The sequence below is a fragment of the Blennius ocellaris genome (genome assembly GCF_963422515.1).
Source record: "Blennius ocellaris genome assembly, chromosome: 17".
Lineage (NCBI taxonomy): Eukaryota > Metazoa > Chordata > Actinopteri > Blenniiformes > Blenniidae > Blennius > Blennius ocellaris.
Genome location: NC_137666.1, coordinates 9,408,986 through 9,436,109, shown reverse-complemented (window position 1 = coordinate 9,436,109; position 27,124 = coordinate 9,408,986). Strand labels below are relative to the sequence as shown.

The following is a 27,124-nucleotide window of genomic DNA, read 5'->3' as shown; positions in this document are numbered from 1 at the left end:
TGTGTGTGTGTGTGTGTGCATGTGTGGAATGAAAAGGAGAGAGGAAAGCAAGACAGAGAGGAGGGTGACCGTCTGTTATTTCCATTGACTTCTTAATTGTTGTTTTTCCAGGTGGTTGGAAAAAAGAAAAAAGAAACAACCCATCCTCACTTTTTCAGTCACTCTTCCTTTCCCACAAGCCCACCAACATCGATTCCTTCTTTTTAGTTGCTCTGTCACATATCTTATATGTCTGCACTCTCAATCCAACAAGTTGTTACCCTCTAATGTTGTTGTTTCTTCCTGTGGTCATTATAAAAACTCCCACAGGTTTGCAGTACAAAACTTGAAGGATCATATTTGTGTTTACTTTTTGTGTGGGTAGTACTCTTATGGAGGCTTAAAATGGGTGGTTTTGCGACTGCAGTAGCTAGTTTGTTACAGTCTTGTTCTATTTGTATGGATAAAGCTGCATGTTGTGCAGCATTGTTATGTTGTTTTTGTCGTAACATTATTCAATACAGCCTATAACAGTACATTGGCAAAAATAGTAGAATTAATTAGAGGCTTATTCATTATTGATTACACTGTTTTAATTAGAGTAGCGGAAAAAAAGCAGAGACCTGAAGCTGGGGCCAAGAGATAAGAATTAGATAAGTAATTTATGTTTCCACTATTTGCATTCAAACGGTATTAATTCTTTTCGACCACAGCGACAGTTGTTTCATTGATTTAGGGTGCCTCACTTAATAACAGACTGACTGAGTTTTATGGACTTCTTCCTTCTAAAGATGCATGGAATAAACCAGAACTTAATAAAGCAAACATCTTTATTGACTTGCCAAACAAAATATTGGATTTCGGCTGAAATGGAGACATGAAAGCAACAGGTGCTTGGTCCTTCTGCCACACCTGCTGCTCTTTTACTGAGTCACGATTTCTTTGCAAGGGTAAAGTCAAACTCTTTAAAGAGTTGCTGTCATGAAAGGAGGTGTAATCTTTTTTCTGGCTCTCCCTGTTGAACCTTCACTTTCTTCTCACTTTCTCCCCTCCTTCCCATCAGGACATGTCTGTCAGTAGATGTGTATTCATGCTTTATGTGTGTGTATATATTTGCCATTGATGTTGCGCAACATAAAACACAGGTTTCATAAGGGAGCTGTGATCTTGTATCAGCTCTACGATATCTAAAGGCTCTTCAAACAGAACATCTTATTATGAGTGGCTGGTTTATATCAACTCATATGATGAGAAACTGTTGAAAATACAGAAACATTTGTTCTTACAGAAAAGATGGGACTTTTTTTACATCTTCAAATGTCTTTTCCTCATAGGTATATAAAAAAAGGCAATTACTAGTTGCAATTGCAACCCTGTTATTTCATTTTTGCATTTCATTGTCAGACTCTTAGTAATAATTATCACTGTGTTTGCAAAGACAAACAACAAATGTACAATTGTTCACCTTTTGATAGCATTCATACTGACATACTTTCTCTTTTTCTGTTTTCCCTTTTCCACTCTCTCATCCTCTCCTCTCTCTCCATCTCTGCTTTGCTGACTCGCAGGTGGTGTCTTCCTGTCAGAAGCACAGTCTCCCTTTGACACATGGCTGACGGCGGGAGGCGGAAAGGGTGAGCAGGAGACTACGCGAGTGAGAGACATCCCAGCACACACTCGCAGAGAGAGGGAGTCGGTCAGCCATCTGTGGTCGGTCCCCTGCTATTCCACAGCTGTGTTGGATTCAGCGAATCGTCTTCGGCTCTGTCAGGACTTCAGAAACTGGAGAGGGACGAGACGATTCATCGTACGTCTCTTTGTCCAGGGGATGAGCCCTTGGCTAAAGCCATGTCAAGGCCTTGCCAGCCTCGGATTAGGCCCCTGGGGCTGCTTCTCTGGAGGGATGGGTGATGCCCCAGCTGGATCTTCCGCTGTCGCCATCCACCACAGCTATCATTAGTGACTAATGAGCTCCTGCTAGAGAGGAAACGAGGAAGGTGCCTGTGGAGAGAGGAGGAACTCTACAGCTGTTATTAAGAGGCCCGGAGATTTTCAGACAAGGAATTTTCTGCCTCAACAAGGAGTTGAATCTATTAAAGCTTTAAAAGCTAAGGAAAGATATCCACTCTGGACATCATAGCCAATCTTTTTGTTTATGTTCCTGCAATATATTCTTGTGAAGAAACATTTAACAATGAAGACAAAGTCATGTTTTTTCACCAAGATGGTTTGGTTTTTGGACAAAAATACAGATTTTTCCTCAACTGAAGCCGTTTCAACTGAAGATTTTAATCAAAACATTATTTTCTGTTAGAGTATTGCTTTATTTGTTTTACACTTGGATTTTTTTTTTTGCCTCCTATGCTCTAAAGAAAATTGGTCACCATGGCAGCCGCCTATCGTGTTGTTGTGAGCAGTGTGAGCTGCTACAACAGTGTTGTAGTGGACAGGCGCGCTCACTCCAGTGCTGTGCACTACTGCTCAGGACCATGTGGGGCACTGTCCCAAGGTCTGGACTGTACAGTTGCGCACCGTGGCACCTGCTCTGAACTGCTTGTGGCACCTGAGGCTGTGTACAATGACCTTAACAGTTCCCCCATACACTCCCGTCACATGATTTCTCAACAACTACCTAATCATGGCAAACTCTGCATTTCCATAGATGCTTCTCATAATGGAAGTCTTGAGAGGGCCGGCAGCAGTGGTAATTTGTCTTTAGGGGAAGACAGTCCCACATGGCGTAGTAAAAAGACCCTGAGTGGTGGAGGATCAACTGGCAACTTGAGCTTTTCTAGCAGCCTTAAAGACATTACCGAAGAGGCCATCAACCTGGCGAGTGGTAAACTCAAGGAATTTTCTTTTGATAAGCTTCGACTCTCCTCCTCCAGCCATGTTACCTTTCGGAAAGGTCGTAAGGTCCGTCCCGACTCTTTTAGTCGTCGCTCCACTGACTTGGACATCATCTATGGTCACTTCAGCTCCAATCTCACCACAAGCTCAATGACTAATGGTCTGACGAATGGCACGACTACCTCTAACGATGAGAACCTGCCACCATTTGTGCTCGGAAAAGAAATCGGACTAGAGGAAACAAAACTAAAGGGAAGCATAGGCACCTTGACAGCCATCACTAAAATGAGTGGTGGCTCAACAGGCAGCTTGTCCAATATTGGTTTACTAGACCAAAGTCTGAACACAGTGGCATCACTGTACCGCAACACCCTGGGAGAGGAGAACCTAATTGCCCGTCTGTTAGAAAAAACCCGAGCAGAGGCTGCTAGCGGGGGAGCAGGTGGAGAGGACATTCGCGCCTGCCTTGATATCCTCCTTAAATGCTCTGAAGATCTCAAGAAATGCACTGACATCATCAAGCAGTGTATCAAACGCAAAACTGGTGGAGAACCAGAGGACGGTGGAGCAAGTCCTGACAGTGTGTATCGGGCCGTGATGGCTCGTCTGAGCTCTTATCTGAAGAGACTGCCTCTTGAGCTTGAAGGAATAGGAAGTTTCGGGGGAGGTGGGCAGGGGGGAACTGGAAGTGGGCACAGCGATTTGGCAGAGCTTGTAAACACTCTTCACTCGATCCAACAGGGACCTTACTCTCCAATATTTGGCAACGAGCAGCCTCCTCGCTATGAAGATGTGGTGCAGTCCCCTCCAGTTGCAAAGAATATTTTACTTTCTGCATCCTCTACTCCTACCAGTGTTTCATCCTCATCATTTAAATCTGATTCCATACATACCAAACCAGTCCAGAGCTCAGCCCAGTCCAGAACTCCTGCACTTACCAATGGACTGCAGCATCCACATTCTTCTCTTGCCATACAACACACTCTTTCTCCACCATCCATCATGTGCTCTCCATCCAACTCCTCTCCAACACACTCCCCCTCCCCTCTTCGAACTTCCCCGACCCCACCGTACATACACACTCCTCCAGCCTCCCCAATGGAGGCTCTTTATATTGAGGAGGAGGAGACGGACATGGGAAAGTCAGCAGAACAATTATCACAGCCAACACACACTCCAGCTCGAGGGGTCAACATGACCCAGAACAAAAATGGGACTGTTTTAGGGCAACACATGCACCTGTCCCAACCACACACACTCCATGCTCCTTCAGACAACTTGCCAGCCAGCATAAGCCCCACTTGGCCTTCCTCTACCTCGCCGACAGTCTCAGCATTTAAATCTGCTGCACACAGGAATGATGACATTGACAAACTTCTGATGGACTTGGAGAATCTCTCCCAGAGTATGAGTCACCCTAGAAACACAGAGCCTCCCCTTCCAGTGAAGACCAGGAAACGAGAGTGCATCCAGGGCATCGGTGCAAATGACTCCTTCACTCAGTCTAAACTGGCCCAGTTCCAAGGCCCAAAGCCAGCCACTCATCTCCCGATGAACGGCCTGAATTGCAGAACTCCGCAGAGTCCTACTCCTCCACAGGGAGATGGCAGTGGATCTGGGGGAGGCGAGGAGGATGACGGCGCACTGTTGCTGAGAATCCTTGAGAGCATTGAGAGTTTTGCCCAAGAGCTGGTAGATTCTGGGGCAGGGAGCACAGGTAGTGCTGAGAGGAACAGTGGAAAGGAGCGGGAGGTGATGCGGCTTCTTCAGGATACGCTGGCTACCACTGTCAGAGCCGACACACCTGTAGATTCCACAAAATCACCATCTGCTCTCACTGCTTCAGCTGTACCTGGAAATGTAGTACCAACAACACCTACAAAACACACCCCAGTAAATACGCCTGAGGTTTCGCCTCCAGTATCTGAAGCCGAGTGCAATGATGTGAGTGAACCTTCACCTGCTGCTGCTCCCATACCTTTGTGTGCATCTGCATCTGGACCTACTATTAAAGCTACAGACACAATTGTAGAAGCCTCAACAGCTGAGGCAGACACATTATCTGTTCAAGCCCAGGAGCAGTCTTCCTCGCACTTGGATGAACCCACACGTGTGACCACGCCTGAACCTCCAGCCCCTGCTGCCATCTCAGCAGCTGTAGCCATAGGAGATGTTGCCGTTGCTGTTGGTGATCCTGCACCTGTGAGAGACACTGGCTCAACCCTCCTCATCCAGCAGACTCCAGAGGTGATCCGGGTAAGCAAAACACAGTCAGTCACAAATGACAGGAAATTAAACCCCGTGATTGTTTGTTTGTTTTAATCAACAAAGGCTTTACATTTATAACTATGGTTAAGAAGTTATTTCAAGAGCTTAATTGATTCAAAATGTCTTATTGGTTTATGTGAGACTTATTGATGTATCAGATTATACTCACTCCCTTAATGACACACCCTCACAACTCTAATAAAAGCCTCATTGCTGCAGTTGTTTGGAAGGCATCACACATGTCTCCACCAAATCATTATTGTAGTTTTTACAAGTGATGATGTACAATATTGGGTTGACCTAGATTGAGCTGGGATCAAAAAGCCACAATCCTTGTGTTAGGAGCGACACTGTACGCTGCTTTTCCTCAGGGGAATCTTCAAATTTAATTTAGACCTGTGCTACACAGGGACGGAAGGAAGTGAAGCATGTGTTTTCATGGGCATAAAGCACTGACACTGCACGATCTTAGAAAGGGGAGTTACTTACTTTGTCTCTTATGTGGGCGTTTATCACCCCATTGTGGGTTTTGGCAATAACACATGTCAGATAAACACACATTAACACCGACAGTGAGCATTAAATCATTGCTGTTGTCAGTTCTCCCTGTTCTCTCATCTCTATACTTGTTTTTCCTCACTAAAGTACTTATTTTTGTTGTCTCCCTCCATCCATCCTTGTCTTTACCTCACTCCCACTGCCATTTGTGTGTTTATTTACCAAGATGTGTAACCTTATGCCCTACTGATATGTAGGGCACCTATTTATGAGGTTACCATGGCAGCTGCCACAGTCAGAACAGAACAGCCAGCACCCGAACACATCATTACACAATCTCCTTCCTCCTCCATCCTCTGCCTATCTATCTATCCCCCTCCTCACTGTTTTTGTGCTTTTCTGTTTGTTTATCCATACATTTCTTGCAATGTTTCCCTCTTGCCATCCTACAAATCTTTTAATTTTAAATTTTTGTTTATCTTCTTGGTGTCCTTCTTTCACCTGTGGTCAATGAACCAGTCCTTGTTGACCACCACTACATTTCCTGCTCTGTGATTGGCTGCTGTGTTATTTTGGGAGAGGTGAAAAACAGTTGTTGCTGTGTGGAGGGCAGAGAAACCCAATGAAAGGTGCTGATTGGATCACGGTGGGAGGGGGGGGGGGGGGGTGGGGGTGGGTGGCTGTTGGCACACCAAGTGTTAATGATATCGTTACCCTACAACCCCCTCTACCCTGGCAGCGCTAGGTGCGAGGGAGACCTAAATCTGTCCACCCCTCTGTACTATGGCATTCCGCTAACAGACTCACTGTCGCCACAGTGTAAATGGACCTGCAAGCACATGTGTGTGTGGGAGGATGTGCATGCTTTGTGTGCATCCAAGCTTACTTGCATGCACAGGGGTTTGTATGCATGTGCATTAATATGTGTGCCCATGCATGTGCACATGCATATAGAAATTTGCACGAGACCTGGTTTGAGGAATAGGTGTGTGTGTGTGTGTGTGTGTGTGTGTGTGTGTGTGTGTGTGTGTGTGTGTGTGTGTGTGTGTGTGTGTGTGTGTGTGTGTGTGTGTGTGTGTGTGTGTGTGTGTGTGTGTGTGTGTGTGTGTGTGTGTGTGTGTGTGTGTGTGTGTGTGTGTGTGTGTGTGTGTGTGTGCGCTTGTTGGCCCGTGGGTAAGTTGACCCAGTGCTACTGTGGGTCACAGCTGAGTTTGGGAATAGCTCCCTGACACCCAATACCAATTCTGGCATTCAGGGAATTATGCTAATATTCCTCAGTGCCAACCCCGCCCCCAGCTGGCTCTGTTACACATTAAACTGCCAATCAACCTGTAAACAAGGCAAGACCCCTCATACACAAGTCAGCGAATGCCCTTGCACTGTCACACGAGACTACTTGCATACTCCAACATTTTGTAGCCGAGTTAGCCTTGGCTCTGCCCAAGCTTTGAAGGGAAGTTTTGTTAATACCTCTCGAATGACTGTCCACAAGCAGTTGCATCCTCATCTCTGCTTTACACGTGTTTATTGTTGATTCTGCTGCTGACAGACTAATATAGGGCTTTCTGCACCTGCCAGGACATACCTATTATGTGAGCTGATATAAACCATTGGCCAGGCCACAACAGTCGGATCACTTGCCCAGTCTTTCTCTAATCTTCTTTGTTTTTTTGGGATATGTAAAAAGAGGTGCTTGAATGTATACTTCCTCTGGGCCTAAATTTGACCTGTATGCTCTTGTTTCAAATGTGGGTTGTTCCAGTTCACCCAATGGTGACATGATTTACTTGCATACAAAGTAATGTAGCCCGAGCTGCCTTTCTGATGGCTTAATTAACCCACTGCTGTTTTGAGTGTTTTTGCCAACTGGTTCGGATGTGTTGCCAGGCGGGGATGGCACAGGTTAGTTCAGGCTTCAGTGTGTGATGCATGCAGATGCTTTTTTGCGTTTGTTTTTTTTTTCTAATTAAGAGTATTGTCTTCCAAGATGTTCACCGGCATCTGCAATTATTCACTCGTCCGAGTTTTTGAGGAACAATCTGCCGCCAAACAAGACACACACATCTGAAGAGAACACCTGCATCATTTATCAGTTACCCATAAGTGCTGCTTATATATATAGAATTAGTAGAATCTGTGTGGCGGTCATATTCACAATATCTCCTCGGTTAGAGCGTTCATGCAAGTGTTCAGAAATGAGTGCCACTCAAAACCTCTTCATCTCCTGCAAAGAGACTGATGACTGTTTCTCACTCAGATGTTCCCTGACTGTGTTTTCAGCCTGCAGAGGAAAGTGAACTGTTGACCTTTTAGACTGAAACCTGCTACTTTTTTTGGGGCTTTGGAAGACTTGAAAGAGGAAAGGCGGCGTGGTAAATAGAAGGCTGGTGATAAAAAAGAAATGACAGGAAGACAGGAAAGCTAGATGAATGGATGTCTGTGTGTCACCGGGAGGGGGGGTCTTTTTATGTAGCCTGAGTTGTTGACTCAGAGAAAAGAGGAATTTGACAAGATTTAAAAAAAAGAAGAGGAGGAACATACAAAGTTGGATAAAAGTGACCCGTAGTGCTGAGGGAGGTGGATATTGGTAGGGAGGTTGGGGGCCGGCAGCACACAGTTGTTGACTCTGGGTCTGCGGGGAATGACATCATTTCTCGGTTGCTTTCACAGGAAATAAGGTCACGGCAGGAACCTTGGCCAAGCATGGAAAGACGCCCATTTCAACTAAGGTGCATGAGCACACAGGGCTGTGATTCATGCACTACCATTCGAGAGTACAATGCAGTACAAGACAGGAGCTCGGGTTGCTTTGTGTGTGAGGACTTTTCCTATGCAGTTCATGCCGTCAAGGTCATCTTGGACAATGGAATAATCAGTATCCAGCCCTTTCGTGTGCACACACACACAAACGATAATACACCTGGGGAGTTCATAAACTTTTATGTTTGCCTCGTGATATTGTGCAGCTGCATCAGAAGCTTAGCAAACGCTACAGTGGTTTACTCATTGCATAGATGATTGCGCTGTCGAACGTGAGCAACACTGAGCTGAAGGTCATGCTGCACCGCTCTGTGAGGGAGCTGGACAATGAATGGACACTTTTGTCTTGTGGATTCGAGTGTGGCAACAGGATGGTGCCACCATAGAGTGTGTTAGTTATAGTTATTACAATAAGATTGATGGTTGGATTCCCGTTTCTGCCTGATCATCTGTCCAAAGACTGAACCCCAAATTACATAAAGCACTGAACCACTGCTGCTTGAAAATAGATCATTTAAGCCAATCTTCCTTAATACTCTGCACTTTTAAGCAAGATAACCCTCATAAAATATCATCCACCATCTGTTTCTAGTCTGCTTTGCACAAATACTCTGAAACATACACACACACTTGCATTTTTTTTTCATGTAAAAAGTTTCTAGCTCAGTGGGACCCTCAAGTGTTCAGGCCTCCCTTTGGGTCTCCATGGAAACCACCACAACATGTCTATAAGCAGTAGGTAGGTGGAGGGAATTCCCTACCCCAGAATATCAGTTGTGCAATGTGATTGGCTGATGGGGACTCCCTCACAGAACCATGGCACCGGGGGGGGGGGGGATCAGATGGAGGCTGGATGTTATTAGGCTTGTTTCAGAATACTAACCGAGCCGCCATGGGTGTGACTGCGCTGGCTGCACGTACGCGCGTACGTTTGTGCATGCATGTGTGTCTTTGTTTCCATGTGAAAATGTTTGCCAATGTTCCAGAACGCCATGACTCGATAGAAGCTTGGGTGTCACACACCCCCCCACCCCCACCCATTCCCTTCCACTCTACTTATTTATCCCCACCCTCCTCTCTCTCTTTGAACTTACCGTCCAGCTGACTCCACCCAATCAGGGCCTAGGGGTTTCTCTGTAAACACTGGTTCAGAGCTGAGATGCTCCCATGAGTTGAAACATGAATCTAACTAGGTTTTCATCATGCGACTCTCACTTCAGAAGCCCAGTTCATTGTGGTCTTTTATGATGTGAAAAAAGAGAGCAGATAGCTCTCACCATCTTCTGTCAGGTGCATGCTCATTTATGAAGTTTGACTTATTGACAAATCAGCTCATAGAGAGCTGCTACCCCCTGCTGTCTGCCAATTCCCACTTGTACCATAGAAAGCTCTTTGCTTTCAGTCTCACCCGTGCCATTGAGGTTGAAATGAGGAGGACGTATACCACCATCTAGAGGATGAGGTTTGAACTAACATTAGTCTTTCAAGCTTCAACCCCAATCATTTCAATTTTCCCAGATGGCTTCCACGTGTACTTTATTAAATTAATAATAAAAAAGAAGCTTTCTCTTGAAAAACAATGACACCATTTAAGATAATAGTGTTTTCATGACAAAGATTATTATTACCGAGGAATATTGTTCTGTGTTGGAAGGATAATATTGACTAGTAAGATTTCTTTTTTTTTTGGGGGGCACGTCAATTCTTTGTGACCATTTCCTGCAAATTTATGGTAAAACTCTTGAACGGCTGCAGGGAAATAGTGAATGTCTTGTGCAGTGACCACCTTTTAAACCTGAAGCAATGCTCTCTGCCAACATTCCTGTCTATCTTTGCTCTTCAATTAAAAAAAACCCAAAAGGATAGAACAGGAGCTGATCTGCTCTGCGACTGACTCTTTGAAGTCTCTTGCTGCACTCTAGTGATATCTCTCTCCCTGCAGCTCCAGCGCTGATCGCTGGGGTAGGATTAGCTCACTTACTCTAAATCTCAAGATAGCCATGGGAACCGTAACGCAAAACCTACCATCAGAGTCGTGTTTATAAATATAAAATGCCAGCGAAGGCAGAGTTTGTTGTCATCAAACATTAGTAGTTGCAGGGTTTTTTTTGTGTGTGCCGTAATTATTCACAATTACATAGAATTGATTCTATGTGTAAATATTTAAATATTTAAAATTGCGGCTGTTGGGTTTAATTTTTGTTAACAGAAATATTTTAATATTTCATATAGATGCTTTCAGTGCAGCTGAAACCCAGAAGTTGATGTTTACGTTTAGCAACTAAAATATTAAGAAAGCTCAATTTGATAAATTGACATAATCCTAAGGAAGCATAATGTTTTTCGCCACTAAAAACAAAGTGAAAGAACAATCAAAGATCAAATAAAAGAGCAGGAAAAATGTTTCTGAGCTATTGGAGCTGGCCACACATTGTGTTGAGGTCACCACCGTTCATCTGCTACACCCATGTTGGATTCTGGACTTGGGCTTTTTCCATTTGTTGGAGTTTGTATTTCTCCCTGTGCAGCCGGGGGTTTTTTTGTTGGTACTCCAAAGTCACGCCTGTGACATAATTGGTTTTCTGTGAGTATGTGATTATGAGTGTCTCTGTGTTTGCCATGTGATGGATTGCTGAGTATAAACTGGGATCAGTATCTGTCCCCCTGTGACCCGAGAGCAAATATAGAAGATAAATGGATGGGTTTTTATAGCTGGTGTAATGAAAGATTGATTTCAGGTTGATTAGATTAGCACGTGCTCAGAGAGGTCCAATGCAATAGAGCATAGAAACTTTGATGCACTATTTGAAAGAAGAAGAAGCTGTTATGGTAACGGTTATAGTGAGAGCGTAAGTGTTGCTGCATGTGAACACATCTTTGGACTGTGGGAGGAAACCGGAGCACCCGGTGAGAACGTACAAACTACAACAAGAAGGAAGGAACACCAGTCTCTGAATAAAACCAGGAGTGTTGCCCTCTATGCCACGGTGTGAACCTCAGTATAATAGCACTGCTGTTATCTGTGCATGTTTGATGTATGATGGATTTCTTCAAAGTTTTTATTACTTTAAGGACATGAAACCAAACGTGGCAGAATATTTTTGCATTTGGTTCCTTATATAACTTCTTTAGTGGTGATTGTGAGATGCTCTCATGTTGTCTTCCTGATTCGGCTGTGCAGTAAAACTGGCCAACACTGTTTCACTTCATCTTCCATCACGGAAGAACCACTTGAACTGGCTTCATTCTTCCAAGTTTAGAGGAGGGGTCAGCTGTGTATTGAGTGTGTGTGTGTGTGTGTGTGTGTGTGTGTGTGTGTGTGTGTGTGTGTGTGTGTGTGTGTGTGTGTGTGTGTGTGTGTGTGTGTGTGTGTGTGTGTGTGTGTGTGTGTGTGTGTGTGTGTGTGTGTGCGTGTGCGTGTCTGCGCGTGCGCGTGTGTGTGTCCTTCTTGAAAGGAAGTAAGACATGGGAATGAAGAATAGAGCAGCGATGTGAACTCTGCTTCCCGCTGCTGGCACGGTAGTCTTGGGAGCATTCCTCCCACCCCTCGATCCAGGGAAAGGGTTATCACCATGGAGATGGCATTTGGCAGGCCTCGTCTAAAGTGACTGTGTGTGTATAATCACAAAGATGAGGCGGGTTAGTGGCCTGTTTCATGGGATATTAGGTTGAAGTTGGAAGTCTTCTATTCCCAGTTGGTAATTAGTTTCACTGCATAAATGAAAAATACCACCACATTAACATATGAGAACAACATGCCCAACAATGTGGTGATTATTTTCCGCAGAAAGTTTGTAAACCCATGAAATGAAAAATAAATTGGAATGTGTGAACATTTTAATTATTTTTTTTTTACAATTAGTTGATAAAAGAGCGTGACATTAGATAATTTTGCAACACTGATTTCTTATAAAAAAAGAGATCTTACAATAAAATGTCAGTTTAGAAGTTTACTTTGACGTCAGAAAAGTCTATTAAATTGTGTTTTTCACCTTGTTTTGTGGGGAGTGCGTGTCCGTGTATGAAGTCTGCCTGGTGCTTGAAGCAGAAATAAACATGAAGTCGGAGGCTATATTTACACAGATAATTTTACACACTGCAGAAAGCCAGTTTCATAGAGCAGGTGTGTGTGTGTGTGTGTGTGTGTGTGTGTGTGTGTGTGTGTGTGTGTGTGTGTGTGTGTGTGTGTGTGTGTGTGTGTGTGTGTGTGTGTGTGTGTGTGTGTGTGTGTGTGTGTGTGTGTGTGTGTGTGTGTGTGTGTGTGTGTGTGTGTGTGTGTGTGTGTAGGAAGTTGTTATGTTCACACTATTCAGCTGTGGGACTGTGGAAGAAGCAGTTCCTGTTAAGTGAACACACACACACGCACGCGCACGCGTATTGTGCTTTCACGTGCTGGGATTATAATGGTGGAGGAGAGCGTGTGTGTCTCACATGTGCGCTGAGTATCAAGGTGTCAGTTGTTGTCGGACAGCTGAGCCTCGGTGCTTCCTGTCATATTTGACGCCTGCTGACTCACCTGTTCTTGTCGCTGGAGGCAGGGTCGGATCAGATCTGAGGGAAGCTCTTCCAGACATAACACGAAGCACACGTGCACCTGTTGCTCGGCCACATCTCCTGAAACTCCTGTCAGCGGTTCCTGCTTTGCCCTCTTCATTATTATTACCCCTGCCCATTCTCTATGATACCAGCATTCCAGGTTACTCATGAAAAGGCACCATTTTATATTGTTATATTTATTCTTTTATGTGTATACATAGTACACTTCTGATTGACATTATTGTTTTGCATGCCGATCAGATTGCTATTGTACGTAGAAAATCTTGTGTTGAAACAATGAACCCCCCGGTGTGCACCATGCAGTCTTTAACAGTGCGCAAAGGATTGTGTTGAATTTCAATCCACACATTTGCATGGTGATGGAAATTTGATAACTGGATGTATTAAGAGTAATTCTAATAATCGGTGCAAAAAGTATAAGGTTTTTTTTTTTTTTTTTTTCCCACATGGAATATCTCCTTCACTTCAGAAGCAGCGCTTCATAACTGCAGGAATCGGATCATAGAATTTTGAATGTGCATGTAAAATGGGCTCAGTGATCATGTGAAGTAGGTTTAGACGACTTGACATTCATCAGTGTCAACTTCGCACATTTCAATAGTTCAGTACAGAGAAGTCTTACCTGGCATATCATAATATCCAATGGCTAGTTGTCCTCACGTCGCCTCCACGTTTATTATGTATTACCAAAAATAAAAACTATTATTGCAACATATAAAAAAACAAATTCATTCTCAAAGTTAAAACCATTCAGAGCCAGCTTGAATTTATGTGCTTGTTTTTATTGATTAGTCACACATACTTTAAATTACAGGAATTAGTTTGACTCTTAAATGTTGAAATGTGTGTGAAATGAATTCTTTACACTAACTTTAAAGAGTAAAAATACAGCACAATCAAATCAACCCAACTGCAACCCACCTCGAATTTAAGATGTTCAATTCCCAAGTCAATGAGTTCCCTCGATTCACCACAACTGGTGTAACTTCTATTACAAAGTAATCGGATAGCCACCGTCTTATAAAGTAAACATCTGTTAAACTTCCACTGAGGTTATTGCTTGACAGATTGCACAATTTATCAGTGGTCGTTCTTGGAAACAGTTCCTTCTGTAAAAATGTGTTGTGTTTCTCACGAAAGAGTAAAATTATAGCAGTGAGCTTAAAGATGCTGAGATACTCTGTTATTTAGTGATGAGTGACTCCATGTTCTCAGTATAGACTGTATACGACAAAGAGAAGGGACTTTTCTCAGTAATGTGGATTAAGAGGAATAACCAACTAAAACTGAAGTGTTGGGCCGTTGCAAAGTTTTCCTCTTCCTCCTTATGAGGAATGTTGACAAACATCTGCGAAGGCACTGGAAGGTTTTGGAACCCTCAAAAACATGTGGGCAGGTTTTAGGACCAAGAGGAGCAATATTGAGGAGCGGAGTTCCACCGTCTGTCAGGCAGACAGGAAAAGAGCACACAGCTGCCTGATGGCATCTGTTCTGTCTCCCTTTACACACACACACACACACACACACACACACACACACACACACACACACACACACACACACACACACACACACACACACACACACACACACACACACACACACACACACACACGCACACTCTCTTTAAGCAAAGATTTATGCTATCAGGAGTATAATGCTACGCTTGATGAGATTGAGCAGAGGAAGCGGTGGCGGCGATGAAAGGGGAGCAGGAGTAAAGGAAGGGATGGCTGAGGGATTTAACAGGAGGTGATTGGCTGATGTAAATCTAGCTGATGTAAATGTGGTGCACATTTCTCCGTTTGAGGAGACATGTTTCCCTCTGTGATACGGAGGTGAGAGATGGCCTGAAATGAAACAATGTATGCGTCAGGGTGTGTGTGTGGTATTGGCATTTGACCTTGGCTGCAGTGCAGAGTCCAGTTGTTCCAAAGAATTCAGCAGGGTGCACAGAGGAGTTACCCGAAAACACAAGGTGACTCACTTATTTTGCTGAAAAAGCCACTCGCGCACCAATCGCACGCACGCTGTCCTGTGCGTCCAGTTTGTGTGAAATCCCTGTTTAAATAAAGCACTAGAGGGCACTAGGTTCTGACTCTTGTGTCCCCGAAACACATCAAGTAGGATTTGAGTTTGCTCTGCTGTCAGTCATGGGTGGAAAAAAAAGTCAGCTTGGCTGTCTTCTCATTTAGAAGTTTTCAATAAATTTTGTATAAGCAGCTATCTGGCAGACACTTCTTGCAAAGTCTCAGTTTTCTAACACCTTTTATTTAAAATAGATTATGTAGTTCAGATTAATATAGTCGGTCTCAGTCTGACCAGGGAAATTAAACCTTTCCTGGCAATTCCTATGATATTAATATTTAGGATTCAACAGCTTACTCTATTCAAAAATCTATCAAGGGAACAAACTTATTAGTATCTTTATATACATGAAGTCATCTGCAACTTTACACTTACTATTATTACCAGGATCAGAAAAAAACAATTCTTGCAGTTTTAATTAAGATATAATGTTTAGCAAGTTCTCAAATATGACATCTATTTTCTGTCTGTATACCAGCATGAATATAATTATTCATGGTGAGTGGAAGAGAGAACATCATCTGCTGCTATCTTTAAAAAAACAATTCACCCGTAAAATGTTTTCTGAAAAATGTATCAAAAATGTTTCCTCCCTTTAACTACTACGACCGTGACTTGGTACATGTTTGCATGGGATTTGTGATTATTTTATTCAATTATTATTCCGGCAGCTGTATCAATTGTTAAAGAACTATCAAATACCATAAAACTAATATTTCTTTAAACTCTAATGAGGAGTGACGGTATTGCATTTTAAAGACTTTCAAGCTCAAAGGGAATGTAGCTTTAAGTCTCTGAGCTCGTCCAGTGGAAATACTCTGTCAACAGATATAACAACAGGTGCTTCGCCCGCTGATTCATCACTCCATCCCAAATTACCTCGATGAGAATATTTAAGCTCGCTTATCCGAGCCACTCACATGAAACGCCAACTGAAGCTTCCTGTTTCCAGTGAAATTATTTCAATCGGAGTCATTTTACGGGCGGTAACTTCCCACTGGACAACTTGGTCAAAGGCAGTAAATGTTCAGGTCCCTCAAAACACTATACAAAGATATGCAGCATGGCAGCGCCCCCCCCCCCCCCCCCCCCCCCCCCCCCCACCCACCACCCGAGAGCTCAGGACAGCCGGTTTGCTGTGTGTGTGCATGTGTGTGTATTTGTGAGCGAGTGTGTTTTGCCAGACCCCGGCATGGCTCATGTTTCTCAGTGCAGTTTGTCAGAGACCAGCTTGGAGCAGAAGGCACCACCAGGGCTACACCAAATACATACATCCAGAGCTGACTAGGGGGTGGGGGACACCAGAGGGTCTCTTTCCCAGAGAGAAGCTGCGGTTTGGGATCGCAATCGGCCTCAAAACCGCCTGGTATCATGGTCCTGGCTGCCATCCCGCAGCGTAGCACAGGATGCACAAGGAACGCCTCTTCACGCTGCCGGATTACTGCTGGACAGGACACAGTGTGTACAAGTGGAGTTTGGAGTAGATAAGAGTTTGTGAGTGGAGGTGATCACTAAAGGACATTTCACATGAAGTCATACACATGGTGGATATTCCTGTGTTTTCCTGAGGACTTTTGTCATTTGTGGCTTTTGGATATCTGAACCCTTTCGCCGGTCGTGTGGTTGTTGGGCAAGCCGGTCCGTCTGTAGTCGCCGTGTCAGTAGCCGCCTCGTTGGCCGTGCCTGGTGGAGGGTTGCAAGTGTCGGCCCCCACCATGATGATCAAGGAGACGTCGTTGCGACGAGACCCTGACTTGAGGGGGGAGCTGGCCTTTCTGGCCAAGGGGTGTGACTTTGTTCTCCCATCACGCTTCAAGAAGAGACTCAAGTCTTTCCAGCAGCAACAGGTCAGTGAGTTCAGCAGGCCGGATGGACACTGGGGCACAAGCGTGGATGTGCAGTGGCAAATGCAATTCTGAGACAAATACTCAAACTTTTTACATGTTCATTCGATCTTCTCTTTTTCACGTCTTCCTCTCTCTGTACGTTTTCTTTTCTTTGTGCGTGAACGTACGTACGTCCATGCATCTTGTCGCTCTCGCATACAAAGTGACATGCCACGAACGACAAACTATTCTGAGGCAGATACCAGCAGGGTATTAATAGGACAGGAGGCGCAGGAATAGAGTGATAGAATGAATGCTGAGAAGGAGAGGACTGCTTCAGCTGTCCTGCTCAGTACACACAGTGCAGAGGCCCAGGCTCCAGGTAGCGCCTGCCACAGCACACTGGCTTTTATTCAAGAGGCCGTGTTCATTCATTTCTGTGGTTTTTTGCTCCAATATTTCACATCATGTAAAGTTTGTCATGTGTCTGTTTCAACATGTCAACTCACCCTTCATTTTACGGGAGTGTGAGTTGTCAGGTAGGTGTGTTGGTAATGAAGCATTTCCGTTCTGAAGGTTTTAAAATGCTGCAACAAAAGCAGAGGTTGAAGTTATTCTTTGGAAGATTACTTTTTTTTTCTGCTAACAAACACAATCAAAATTGTGGGAAATTACATGAAACATCAATATAGCAAACATATACTACATAGTTTATTCACGTTGCTCACCGATTATGTAAGAAACGCCTGCAGGTGGAGGCCTTTTAAGGCCAAAATGCCTTGATCAAGCCACCGTATTTACATTGTTCCTCTTCCTATGTGTGTGGGTGTTTTGTGAAATTGTAATTAGCGAAGTAAATCCTGAAACGACCTAAGTTGCTCCGGTGCCAAGTGGAACTTTTCATGCCAACAACCTAAATAAAGTACTGATTGTGCCTTCGACCTGCCGAGCTTACGCAGCGACTAACAGATTGTGAAACAAGTCTGTTATTGTTTGTTCCAATGTTTATGACTCACGGGGAGTTTCCACCACGTCCCGCACTTGGATTCTCTTTTTACTGGAGTGAAGCAGGGTCTTATCTCCAGATTTAGAGAAAGTAACCTCTGAAAGCAATTAAGCTCACTATTTAAAATGCTTGCAGAACGAAGTAAACGGGGGAGTTTTCCAAACTACAAAAGCCCAATTAGAATAGCAAAGTCTGCAGGCTTCTCCCAGTTGTTCTAAATAAAGACGTTCATGAGCCTCCCTTTTTCCTCAGGTTCAGTCCAAACCCGAAAAGAAACCGGGGACGCCTCCACCAGCTCCGGCTGCGGCCTCGCCGGTCCCCACGCCGCGCTCGCCCAGCCCCCCTCCAGCGCCGGTAATCGTCACGCCTCCTCCTCCTGCCGTCAACATTCCCAGGTTCTACTACCCCCGTGGGCTCCCTGCCCTGGGTCTGGCTGCCAACCACGATGCGGCCATCGCTGCCATTGAAGTGGCCTTCACCGAGTTTGAGGAGGAGAAGGCCGACATCTATGAAATGGGCAAGATTGCTAAGGTGAGAATTTTAAAGGCTCATGAAAACAGAACAAAAAAAAACACTGTTACCGGAATCAAAGCTACGAGAAGTGTCTTCCTCTTCTTCGAAATCCCTTGCACAAACATTGACCCGGTTTTCACAAAGCTGCTGTTGTGCTGTCACTCCTTTCTAAGCTGAGCGATCAGTAATTCTAGGAAACCTAGCAGATGCTTTTTAGGGTAAGGTAATAGCTGTGTCTTTCTGTGCAGGCATGCGGGTGTCCACTTTACTGGAAGGCCCCCATGTTCTACGCAGCAGGCGGGGAGAGGACGGGATTTGTGTCCGTCCACTCCTTCGTCGCAACCTGGAGGAAGTAAGACAAACCTCGACTTTCGATCGGACGCAAACACAGACATAAAATGTCTCAAAATCTCTGCTCTCCTCTAAATCTTCTCTCCTGCAGGTTGTTGCACAGTTGTCATGACGATGCATCAAGGTTTATTTCCTTGTTGGCGAAGCCTGGCTGCAACTATTTGGAACAGGAAGACTTCATTCCTCTACTGCAGGTAAATGCATCAACATATTAATAAACCAGACAAGAATATTACACATTTCACAGTTTCCATTCATGCTCATTAAAAAAAATAAAAATTAATAGCATCTTTATGCATTCTTCTTCCCGTTTGTGTTTTTTCTGAATAGGACATAGTGGATACACATTCTGGACTCACGTTTCTGAAGGATGCACCTGAGTTCCATTCACGCTACATAACGACGGTAAATGCATTTTGTGATGTCGATGCTTTTATTTCTAATACAGGTGGCATCCTGGTGAGATACCTGTTCAAACAAAGAAGCTCCACTCTGGGCTCCATCCACATGCCTGAGCTCCTTACTCTGCCTCAATTTGAGCTCAAAGAGATAATACAAAGACAATCATTATTTTTTGTGTTCTCTCTGAAAGGGATCTCTAATAGTTTTAAGAAAACTTATATCTTATCAGTGAAACAGCCTCTGTGGCTGTTAGCTGTGTAAGATTATCAGCGAGGCCTGTACATCCTTGAATGTGGACTGTGACAGCTGTAGCACGTGCTTCACAAGCTGAGGCTTTGCTCGTCGGAAGCAGAGATGTCCAGAGGGTCTCGCTCTGCTGCGTCAGCCCGCCGTGACGTCACGGAAACACTGATGCCGTCCCGGCAGCTCGCTGCTTGCTGAGACCCCAGACTTCCACATGTCCATTTTAAGACACTTCTCTTTCACTTCGGGCCAGCTGACCTGCTACTGTATGAGACATGAGTAACCCCCGGGAGGTCTGTGTACCAGGAAATGGTTGTTAATCCGCTCTTCACTGAGCTGAGGTGTTGCGTTTCAGAGGCAGGGGGCCTGGACCCCTTGTTTCCATTCTATGCTAAAAGGTTTTCTCACTACAATTATGAATGAGGACACAAATGTACTTTACAGGGATGTACTTTTGTTAGAAAAATCTTAATGTCTTGGATAACCCTGCTTATCAGTTTCACTTCCATACATTCACTTTTATTTGTGAATATTTTAACTCATATTAAGCAAAACTTTTCCATAGTCTCTCAATGTTAAGGACCCACTTTGGGGGTAACATGTCATAATGTGCCACATTTTCATTAGTCACAGCCTACTTTTGTCATATTTCAATGTGTCCATGTGGTCTGTGTTATTTATTATCCCATTTTTCATTTTTCTGTTGTGCAACCAGGGACAAAAGAAAGATTAATTGAAACCAGTGAAATCAAAAGTAGGGGAGCCACATGAAATGCAATAGTCAATCCTTTCATTTGGAACTTAAATCTATTTGTCTATCTACACTCATCCTACCTTACCGGTGATTATTTCCCTTTTTATTTTATGTAATATGGATCATTTTGTGTTTGCCCCGGTCAGCTTCAGCTTTTTTGCATTTCCAACATGTTGCAAGTGTGTCACAGCCCACTTGATTCCTTTTCCTCTTTCCCTATGTCCAATTTAATTCCCTGTTAACGTGATCTTGCTGCCCTGCTCTCACAGGTGATCCAGCGGATATACTACGTGGTGAACCGTTCATGGACGGGGCGGATCACCATGATGGAGCTGCGCAGGAGCAACTTCCTACAAACTCTGGCATTGCTGGAAGAAGAGGAAGACATCAACCAGATTACTGATTACTTCTCCTATGAACATTTCTATGTCATTTACTGCAAATTTTGGGAGCTGGACACTGACCATGATCTGTACATCGACCCCAAAGATCTGGGAAGATACAATGACCATGGTAAGGACAACATGACCCAAGGAAGTTGGCTTTATTTGACAAATGTCCAAAGCACGACAAGAGAGAAAGAAAACATTAAGGCAAAAGCAGCTGTTTGTCATAACTTAAATACTTTCCTGCTGTTTGATATAAAATCCATTAAACTGTTAAGTGCTTAATGGGCCTACTTTTCCCATTACTTTGCTCTACGCGCTGTGGTTTCCAACAGTATCCATTTGTTTCTGTATATTTGAAACATTTGCTTTGCTTTTCTCATTCTCTGCTTTGACAGCATCTTCAAACAGAATCATCGAGAGATTGTTTTCAGGGGCTGTTACCCGGTAAGTCAAAACACACAAGTAAACAAAAAAGAAGTCCGAGTGTGTCACGCTAATGGCGGCGCGAATGTGAATGTGGCAATGTCTCGTTCATTTCCAGGGGGAACGCTGTGCAGAGGGAAGGCAGGATGAGTTACGCTGAGTTTGTTTGGTTCCTCATTTCTGAGGAAGACAAGAAAAATCCCACCAGGTAATAAACTGTTTCCCCCATGTCAGTGTGGTCTTGCAGCTTTTTTTAAATTTTTTTATCAACATTCTCTTTTCTCACTGCATGTATCGAGTAAAAAATCACCTCCACAGTCAAATCACAGCTCACACTTTCAATGTGACTTTATGTTTGTCTTGTGTGTTTCCAGTATCGAGTACTGGTTCCGCTGTATGGATGTGGATGGTGATGGTGTCCTGTCCATGTTTGAGCTGGAGTATTTCTATGAGGAACAATGTGAGAGGATGGAAAGGATGGGCATCGAACCGCTGCCCTTCCAGGATCTGCTCTGCCAGATGCTCGACCTGGTCAAGCCTGAGAGTTCAGGTTGGTGCTGAAACTATGTCTTCATCACATTCTTTTGTTTTTTTTGCTTTTCCTCACCAAACCTCGAAACAGTGCTTCTGAGACATGTGCATGTTTTCTACAGGCAAGATCACCCTGGGGGATCTGAAGCACTGCCGAATGGCTCACATCTTCTTTGACACTTTCTTCAACCTGGAGAAATACCTGGACCATGAACAGAGAGACCCCTTTGCTGTGCAAAAGGTGCTAACCAGCATCTATTATCAGCTATGTTGTAGGAGCTCCAAAATAATGCGAATATGTAATTGAAAACTGAAGTTTACAAGTTCTGGAAAATTGTTGCCACAGTACTGTGGTGTTATCATTGTTTCTTCACATCAATAATTTGATCGCAGTAGACATAGGACATGGACTATAACAATTTTTTACCCCCCCACAAGAATCTGTAAACTATGGCTTCTCTGTGGTGCTAAAGATTTGTTTTTATTGTTGAGTCATTTTCTGCTGAATTTGCATTGGTTTTGGGTAGCTGTAGCTTAGCAGCAGTCAGACTGTGTAGTGAGATGAAATGCATGAAACCACTGACATTATCCCCAGCTATCCGTGAACCCCTCGCAATTTACGACATTAGACCACTGATGTCAAATTACGATCAGAGATATCAACACATTTTATCCATCTTTTGTCTGGAAACAGCCAATATTGCACCGTACAGTTGGATAAAATTATTCTAGAAAATGGATGGATGGAGAAAAAAAAAACATTACAACCTTGTTTGAGATAATATGTAACATCATTGAGATAGAATTACAATTTCCCTGTATTTACGTATCATGGTGTGTTTACTACACCTGCCTGAAAAGTGTAAAGTTTCCAAATAGTCCAGTATCCTTACATGAGGTCATTTGGATTTGAAGCGTCTGTTGAGATGAATCTTTTTTGGATACTGGCTGGTAAATACTAACCTTTGCCCTTCACAATTTCAGGACATTGATAGTGAAGGTCCGGAGCCGTCTGACTGGGATAAATATGCTTCAGAGGAGTATGAAATACTGGTGGCCGAGGAGACTGCGAACGAGCAGCTACACGAGGGGTACGGACACACGTGTACAACCGAAGCACTTCAAATATATAAGATGAGTCAGGAAACATGGAATGTGTTTGCATTGCTGATTGTTTTTCGTGTCTGTTGTTGCCAGGTCATTTGATGATGACTACGAATCTGAGGAACTTCAAATCCCAGGAGAGATTGGGAATAAAATGGAAAAGCTGGTCATTTCAGACCTGACGGCATAAAACTCTCTTCCCTGGAATTTCTGGGCTTCTCTTACTGGAAGACAAACAGGAACCAGATTTTTCTTTTCTTTATTTTTTTTTTTTTTGTTAAATAAAAGGTCCTTTGGGATACATGCATCCACAAATGCTTGGATATAAAGACAGAGAGCGTAAAGGATTCTGCCATCTGTCTTATAGTGACTCCGTCCTCTAGTCAGAATGGGGATTTTGTGTGTGTGTTTGTGTGTGTGAGACTGTAAACCAGCCCTGCTCTGTGTGCGGTGCGGCAATGCACCCGTATCCACACAGAAAGTACTGTCACTGCAACCAGCGCTTCGCTTTATCAGCGAAAACAAGCCGTGCAATGGGCGGAGAAGCATTTGATAAGCTTTCAATGGACAAGTGAAATATTTAGCTGTAAAATATTGTCATTGTGAACTCTCTGCTGACAATCCTGCCTGAAGACAATCTTTTTTTTTTTTTCTTTGGTTCTCCAAAGCATTGCTGTGCTTGAGGTAAACTAACACATTAGACTGTCACTCACACCAAAAGACTCCCAGTCGGACCGATGTGCAAACTGTACAGACGCGACGGTGAAAAGCACTGCCATCGAAGAGCCACAGCCACCAAACAACCAGCCGCTCAGATATAAGACACTCAGACAGACACTGCCTTCAGAAACCCGCTGCCTGTGCAGCCTGACACTGTGTTTCTCGTAAAGGAAGTTGTTAACCCCCCCTGGTTCCTTTAGGGAGAGGTCATGTAACAGTTTGTCTTGTTGTGACAGCACCTCCTCTCTGTGGCCACTGAGTGCTACTGCATGCCATCGTCGACTGGCTAACATTTCCATGAGTCCAGTTCACTGCAAAGCCTGAGCCTGCTCTATTATTAGTGCAGCATTATCGGCGCTCCACCTCTGGACTCTCTCTCTCTCTGTGGTCATGGACAATTTTTTTTTTTTTCCAAATCCGTCTCAGTCAGACTGCAGTCACAGATATGCACAGAAATGCTGCCAGTCACGTCAAACTCTCTGGTAGAGTTTGTTAACACCTGTAATATTTGAATTAGCATAATAGGTCAGCCTGAAAATGAGTTTGTCACATCTCATACTATTATTTTTGTGCAGTTTTGTTCATTTAACTAAAATGGGTGTAGGGTTGAAGCATGACGCCAGAGACAGGTGAACTGACACGGCACATCGCACTGGGTGCTGAGTCAGAACGGTAAAGAGGAAAAAAAAAACACAATAAAACCCATTTTCAGTCAGGAATGATCCCATTTCAGAAAATATTTTCACCCTCGTTTTTTTTTTTGTTGCTCTTCTTTTCTGAGCTCTTTGTTGAATGTGCAAAGGCACAATTCCTGGTCATCTGTTGTGTTATTTTAAATTGTGTAAGACAAACAGCTTTTCTGCCCACATATAGTCGTAGAGCATTGCTTATGGAAGTTTCTGTTCAACACACAGCAAAAAAAATAAAGCCAAAACTGGGTAATTGAAAATTAATTATGAAGTAAACTTGTAGTAATATCCTGCCTGCAAAAAGTTTGGGATTTTTAGTGCGATAAACTCGATATTGTAACAATAACATAAAGAATGACAAAATTCTAACTTTTTTTTCTCTCAATGATTCAGAGTCACAGGTTTATGTTTATGTCTAAATCTTTAGGCAAAACATATCTTAAAACCTTTCCCACATTTGATAAATAAAGAAATCCCAAACAATTTGCATGGTTTGATGGCCATTTATTCTCGTTTATTTATGTATTTATTTTTAAGTCTGGATTAACCATCTTCGTATAATACTGTGTTGTAGCTAGGAGTATGTATTGCCTATAAATCACTGATAGAGGAGTGTGTTCTAAGAGCCGCTGTTATTAGGCGGCTGTTTATATGTCACTGCCATAGAGATTTGTGTTCCTGCATCTATTCGTGTGTGTATACGTGTGCATAACTTTAATAAGGATTATCACAGCTGTTGTCCTCAATGACTTAAAAGTATCTGGCATATACCTCCTGAACTGGCACCCATTGTACACAGACACAAACATATTGCAAAGGAGAACAGTTGTAGGTGGTCATTGCCCAGTGTAAACCTGTCCTGCTTTCTCCTAAACTATTATATTAAGATAATAAAGGTAATGATAAGCCATTCTAGATTTAACAACCAGGATTTTCGATGTACTTTGCCGGTTAGTATTGCTGCGCCACTGTGTGGCTTGGGAAAGGGGGGGTAAATTATGTTAGATTCGTGTATGTTTGCGTGTTAGACACGCAATGGATTTTGAAATCACACAGGGGAAGAGATCCTCTCTATTTTTCCCAAACCGACAATCACAATATCATATAGGATGCGTTTCATGTCGGACCATTTGAAGTCAATTCTTCACCGCTGTGGTCACACACTCTGGACGAGGACGTCAACACAGTGTTGAAGAGGAACTGTCAAATGTGAGGACGCCGTCGGCCCGGTAACTTTTTGGCTCTATGCAAAGTGTCTTGGTGTTCACACGTTGACGCATCAGGCAAGGAGAGAAGCCATGCAGGACTTTTACTTTGAAATTGTGTTTTTATCGAGAGAAAGACAAAAGACTTATTTTTTTGATTTACTTCCTCCGTGCAAAGGAAATAGGAGGTTGAGATGGTTATTGTATTGGCATGGTTTTCTTTTCTCATCCATCTTTCTTTCTTTCATTCTTTCTCTCTTTCTTTCTTTCCTGTTCTCTTTTGCTTTCTCTTTCTTTCCTACTTTCTTGACCGTTACTTGTTGCTTTTTGTCTGAAGTTTAAATAAAGCTATTTCAAACAAATGAAATATTCTTGAACCTTTTACATCCACTGTGTTTCTTAACACACACACAGACACAGACACACACACACACACACACGCACTTAGAAATGCTCACGTCATCATTCCCTCCTTGTGTACACACACACACTGCATCATGTGTTTGTCTGCACAGCTGCTCAGAGTGAACTTGAAAACACTGAAAATCCTGACTTAAATTAATTTTGCTTTTCTAATTTTTCTTACCAATAATTAGTCCCTTAATAGGCAAAACCCATTACGCAATGGCTGTTTCAAAACTACTTGGATTTCATCGGCCATAATGTGACGCAAGAGGCTTCACAGTGAATCAGCAGTGGCTGGCGTCACTGTCGCCATGACAACGGTGGGCACCAAAACAGGAAGCCTCTGGTCAGTGTGCCACCGTGTTGTTTGTTCTCTCAGGACAAAGCATATTTAGGAGATTTACAAGCCAACCACAACCGGTTATCTGCGTGTACTGTTGTCATTGGATGTCACCTTGTCTGGCAGATGCTGTAGTTTCTCAGGCTTGTTGCTGAGTATTTCAACTGAACCACTTCTACTTGCCCAGATAACAAAACATGTCATTGCTGGTTACATTATTAGTCAGAAAAATGTCCCAACCTAATCATTTACACTTTGATGTCATTTGCAGTGACACAGAGGCTGTTGTTCTTAATTTAAAGTATTTTTTTTTTTATCATGGAAAATTGCCCCCCTGTCAATTACAAATACTTAATTAAAAGATTTTTCCTTGTGATAAACCCCCAAAGAGTAACTTAAGTCTAAGGACACCACACTACCTTTTCCAAACTAAGGAAATTACACAAGTTTTAAACTTTGCCATGCATGAAGAGCTTAAAGTAGATGTTAAAGTATAATGCGAGTTGTGTTCAAGTTGTTTACGAAGCACTGTGTTTTTGCTCCGCATTCAACACTTCTTGAAACTCTTTCAGATTCGCTCATCTTCATGCTACTGCATGGTTTGTGTTTGTAGGATATCCCGTGTCTTTTATTGTTGGTGCAAATCATGGCACACCAACAGGAGGCAGGAGGTTTCTCCTGGGGGTCTGCCGTCCTGAATGCACTGATTGTTCTGAGAATGGTGTCATAGTTGGCGTGCCGGCATGTTGTGATTTCTAAATGAGCAGTGTGCCTCCCATCGAAGGTCGGAGTTGACTGGTCATTGTTTGAAATGGCACCCTGCTTGTTTTCCACAAACGTCAGGGACAAAACAATTAGCCGACCAGCTCGCTGAGTCACAGACTTTCTGCTGCCACAAACGCCAGCACCCATCACCCGGTGCTGGTGGGTGGGTGGGGGATTGCCCCAGGCAGCGTGATATCACCCCCCTGTGATATCATGGCTGGAAGATATTCTGTAAGAAGGGCCTCATGACACGAGTGTGAGGCCCAGAACAAACTCTCAGCTGAGCACTGAGAGGGTGGATGAAGCTGACTGGGAAACCCGTGAATAATGGTGAGGAAACAACTGGAACCAATTTATCTCATTAAAGAGAACAAGAGAGACGTACTGATGTGATCGGGTACTGAAGGGTCCCAAATCAGCCAGAGCACTGTGCTTGATGCACACATACCACTGATGCC

The 27,124-nt window shown here is 43.5% G+C and overlaps 1 protein-coding gene across 2 annotated transcripts in view; it reads left to right on the top strand.

The window, feature by feature from the left end:
- The window catches only part of ppp2r3a (protein phosphatase 2, regulatory subunit B'', alpha), a 55,178-nt gene extending 29,655 nt beyond the window's left edge, over positions 1–25,523 (top strand). The window contains exons 2-13 of one of the 2 annotated variants that reach the window (XM_080512701.1): positions 1,548–5,085; positions 18,085–18,363; positions 18,594–18,697; positions 18,788–18,890; positions 19,027–19,101; positions 20,365–20,608; positions 20,880–20,928; positions 21,026–21,115; positions 21,282–21,457; positions 21,561–21,679; positions 22,423–22,529; positions 22,636–25,523. In XM_080512701.1, coding sequence (XP_080368827.1) covers positions 2,365–5,085; positions 18,085–18,363; positions 18,594–18,697; positions 18,788–18,890; positions 19,027–19,101; positions 20,365–20,608; positions 20,880–20,928; positions 21,026–21,115; positions 21,282–21,457; positions 21,561–21,679; positions 22,423–22,529; positions 22,636–22,732 — 4,164 coding nt within the window. In that variant the 5' untranslated portion in view covers positions 1,548–2,364 and the 3' untranslated portion in view covers positions 22,733–25,523. Of the gene's footprint in view, positions 1–1,547; positions 5,086–16,248; positions 16,848–18,084; positions 18,364–18,593; positions 18,698–18,787; positions 18,891–19,026; positions 19,102–20,364; positions 20,609–20,879; positions 20,929–21,025; positions 21,116–21,281; positions 21,458–21,560; positions 21,680–22,422; positions 22,530–22,635 lie in introns of those variants that run through there. The other variant, XM_080512702.1, reaches the window with a different exon arrangement.
- The last annotated feature ends 1,601 nt before the right edge of the window (positions 25,524–27,124 follow it).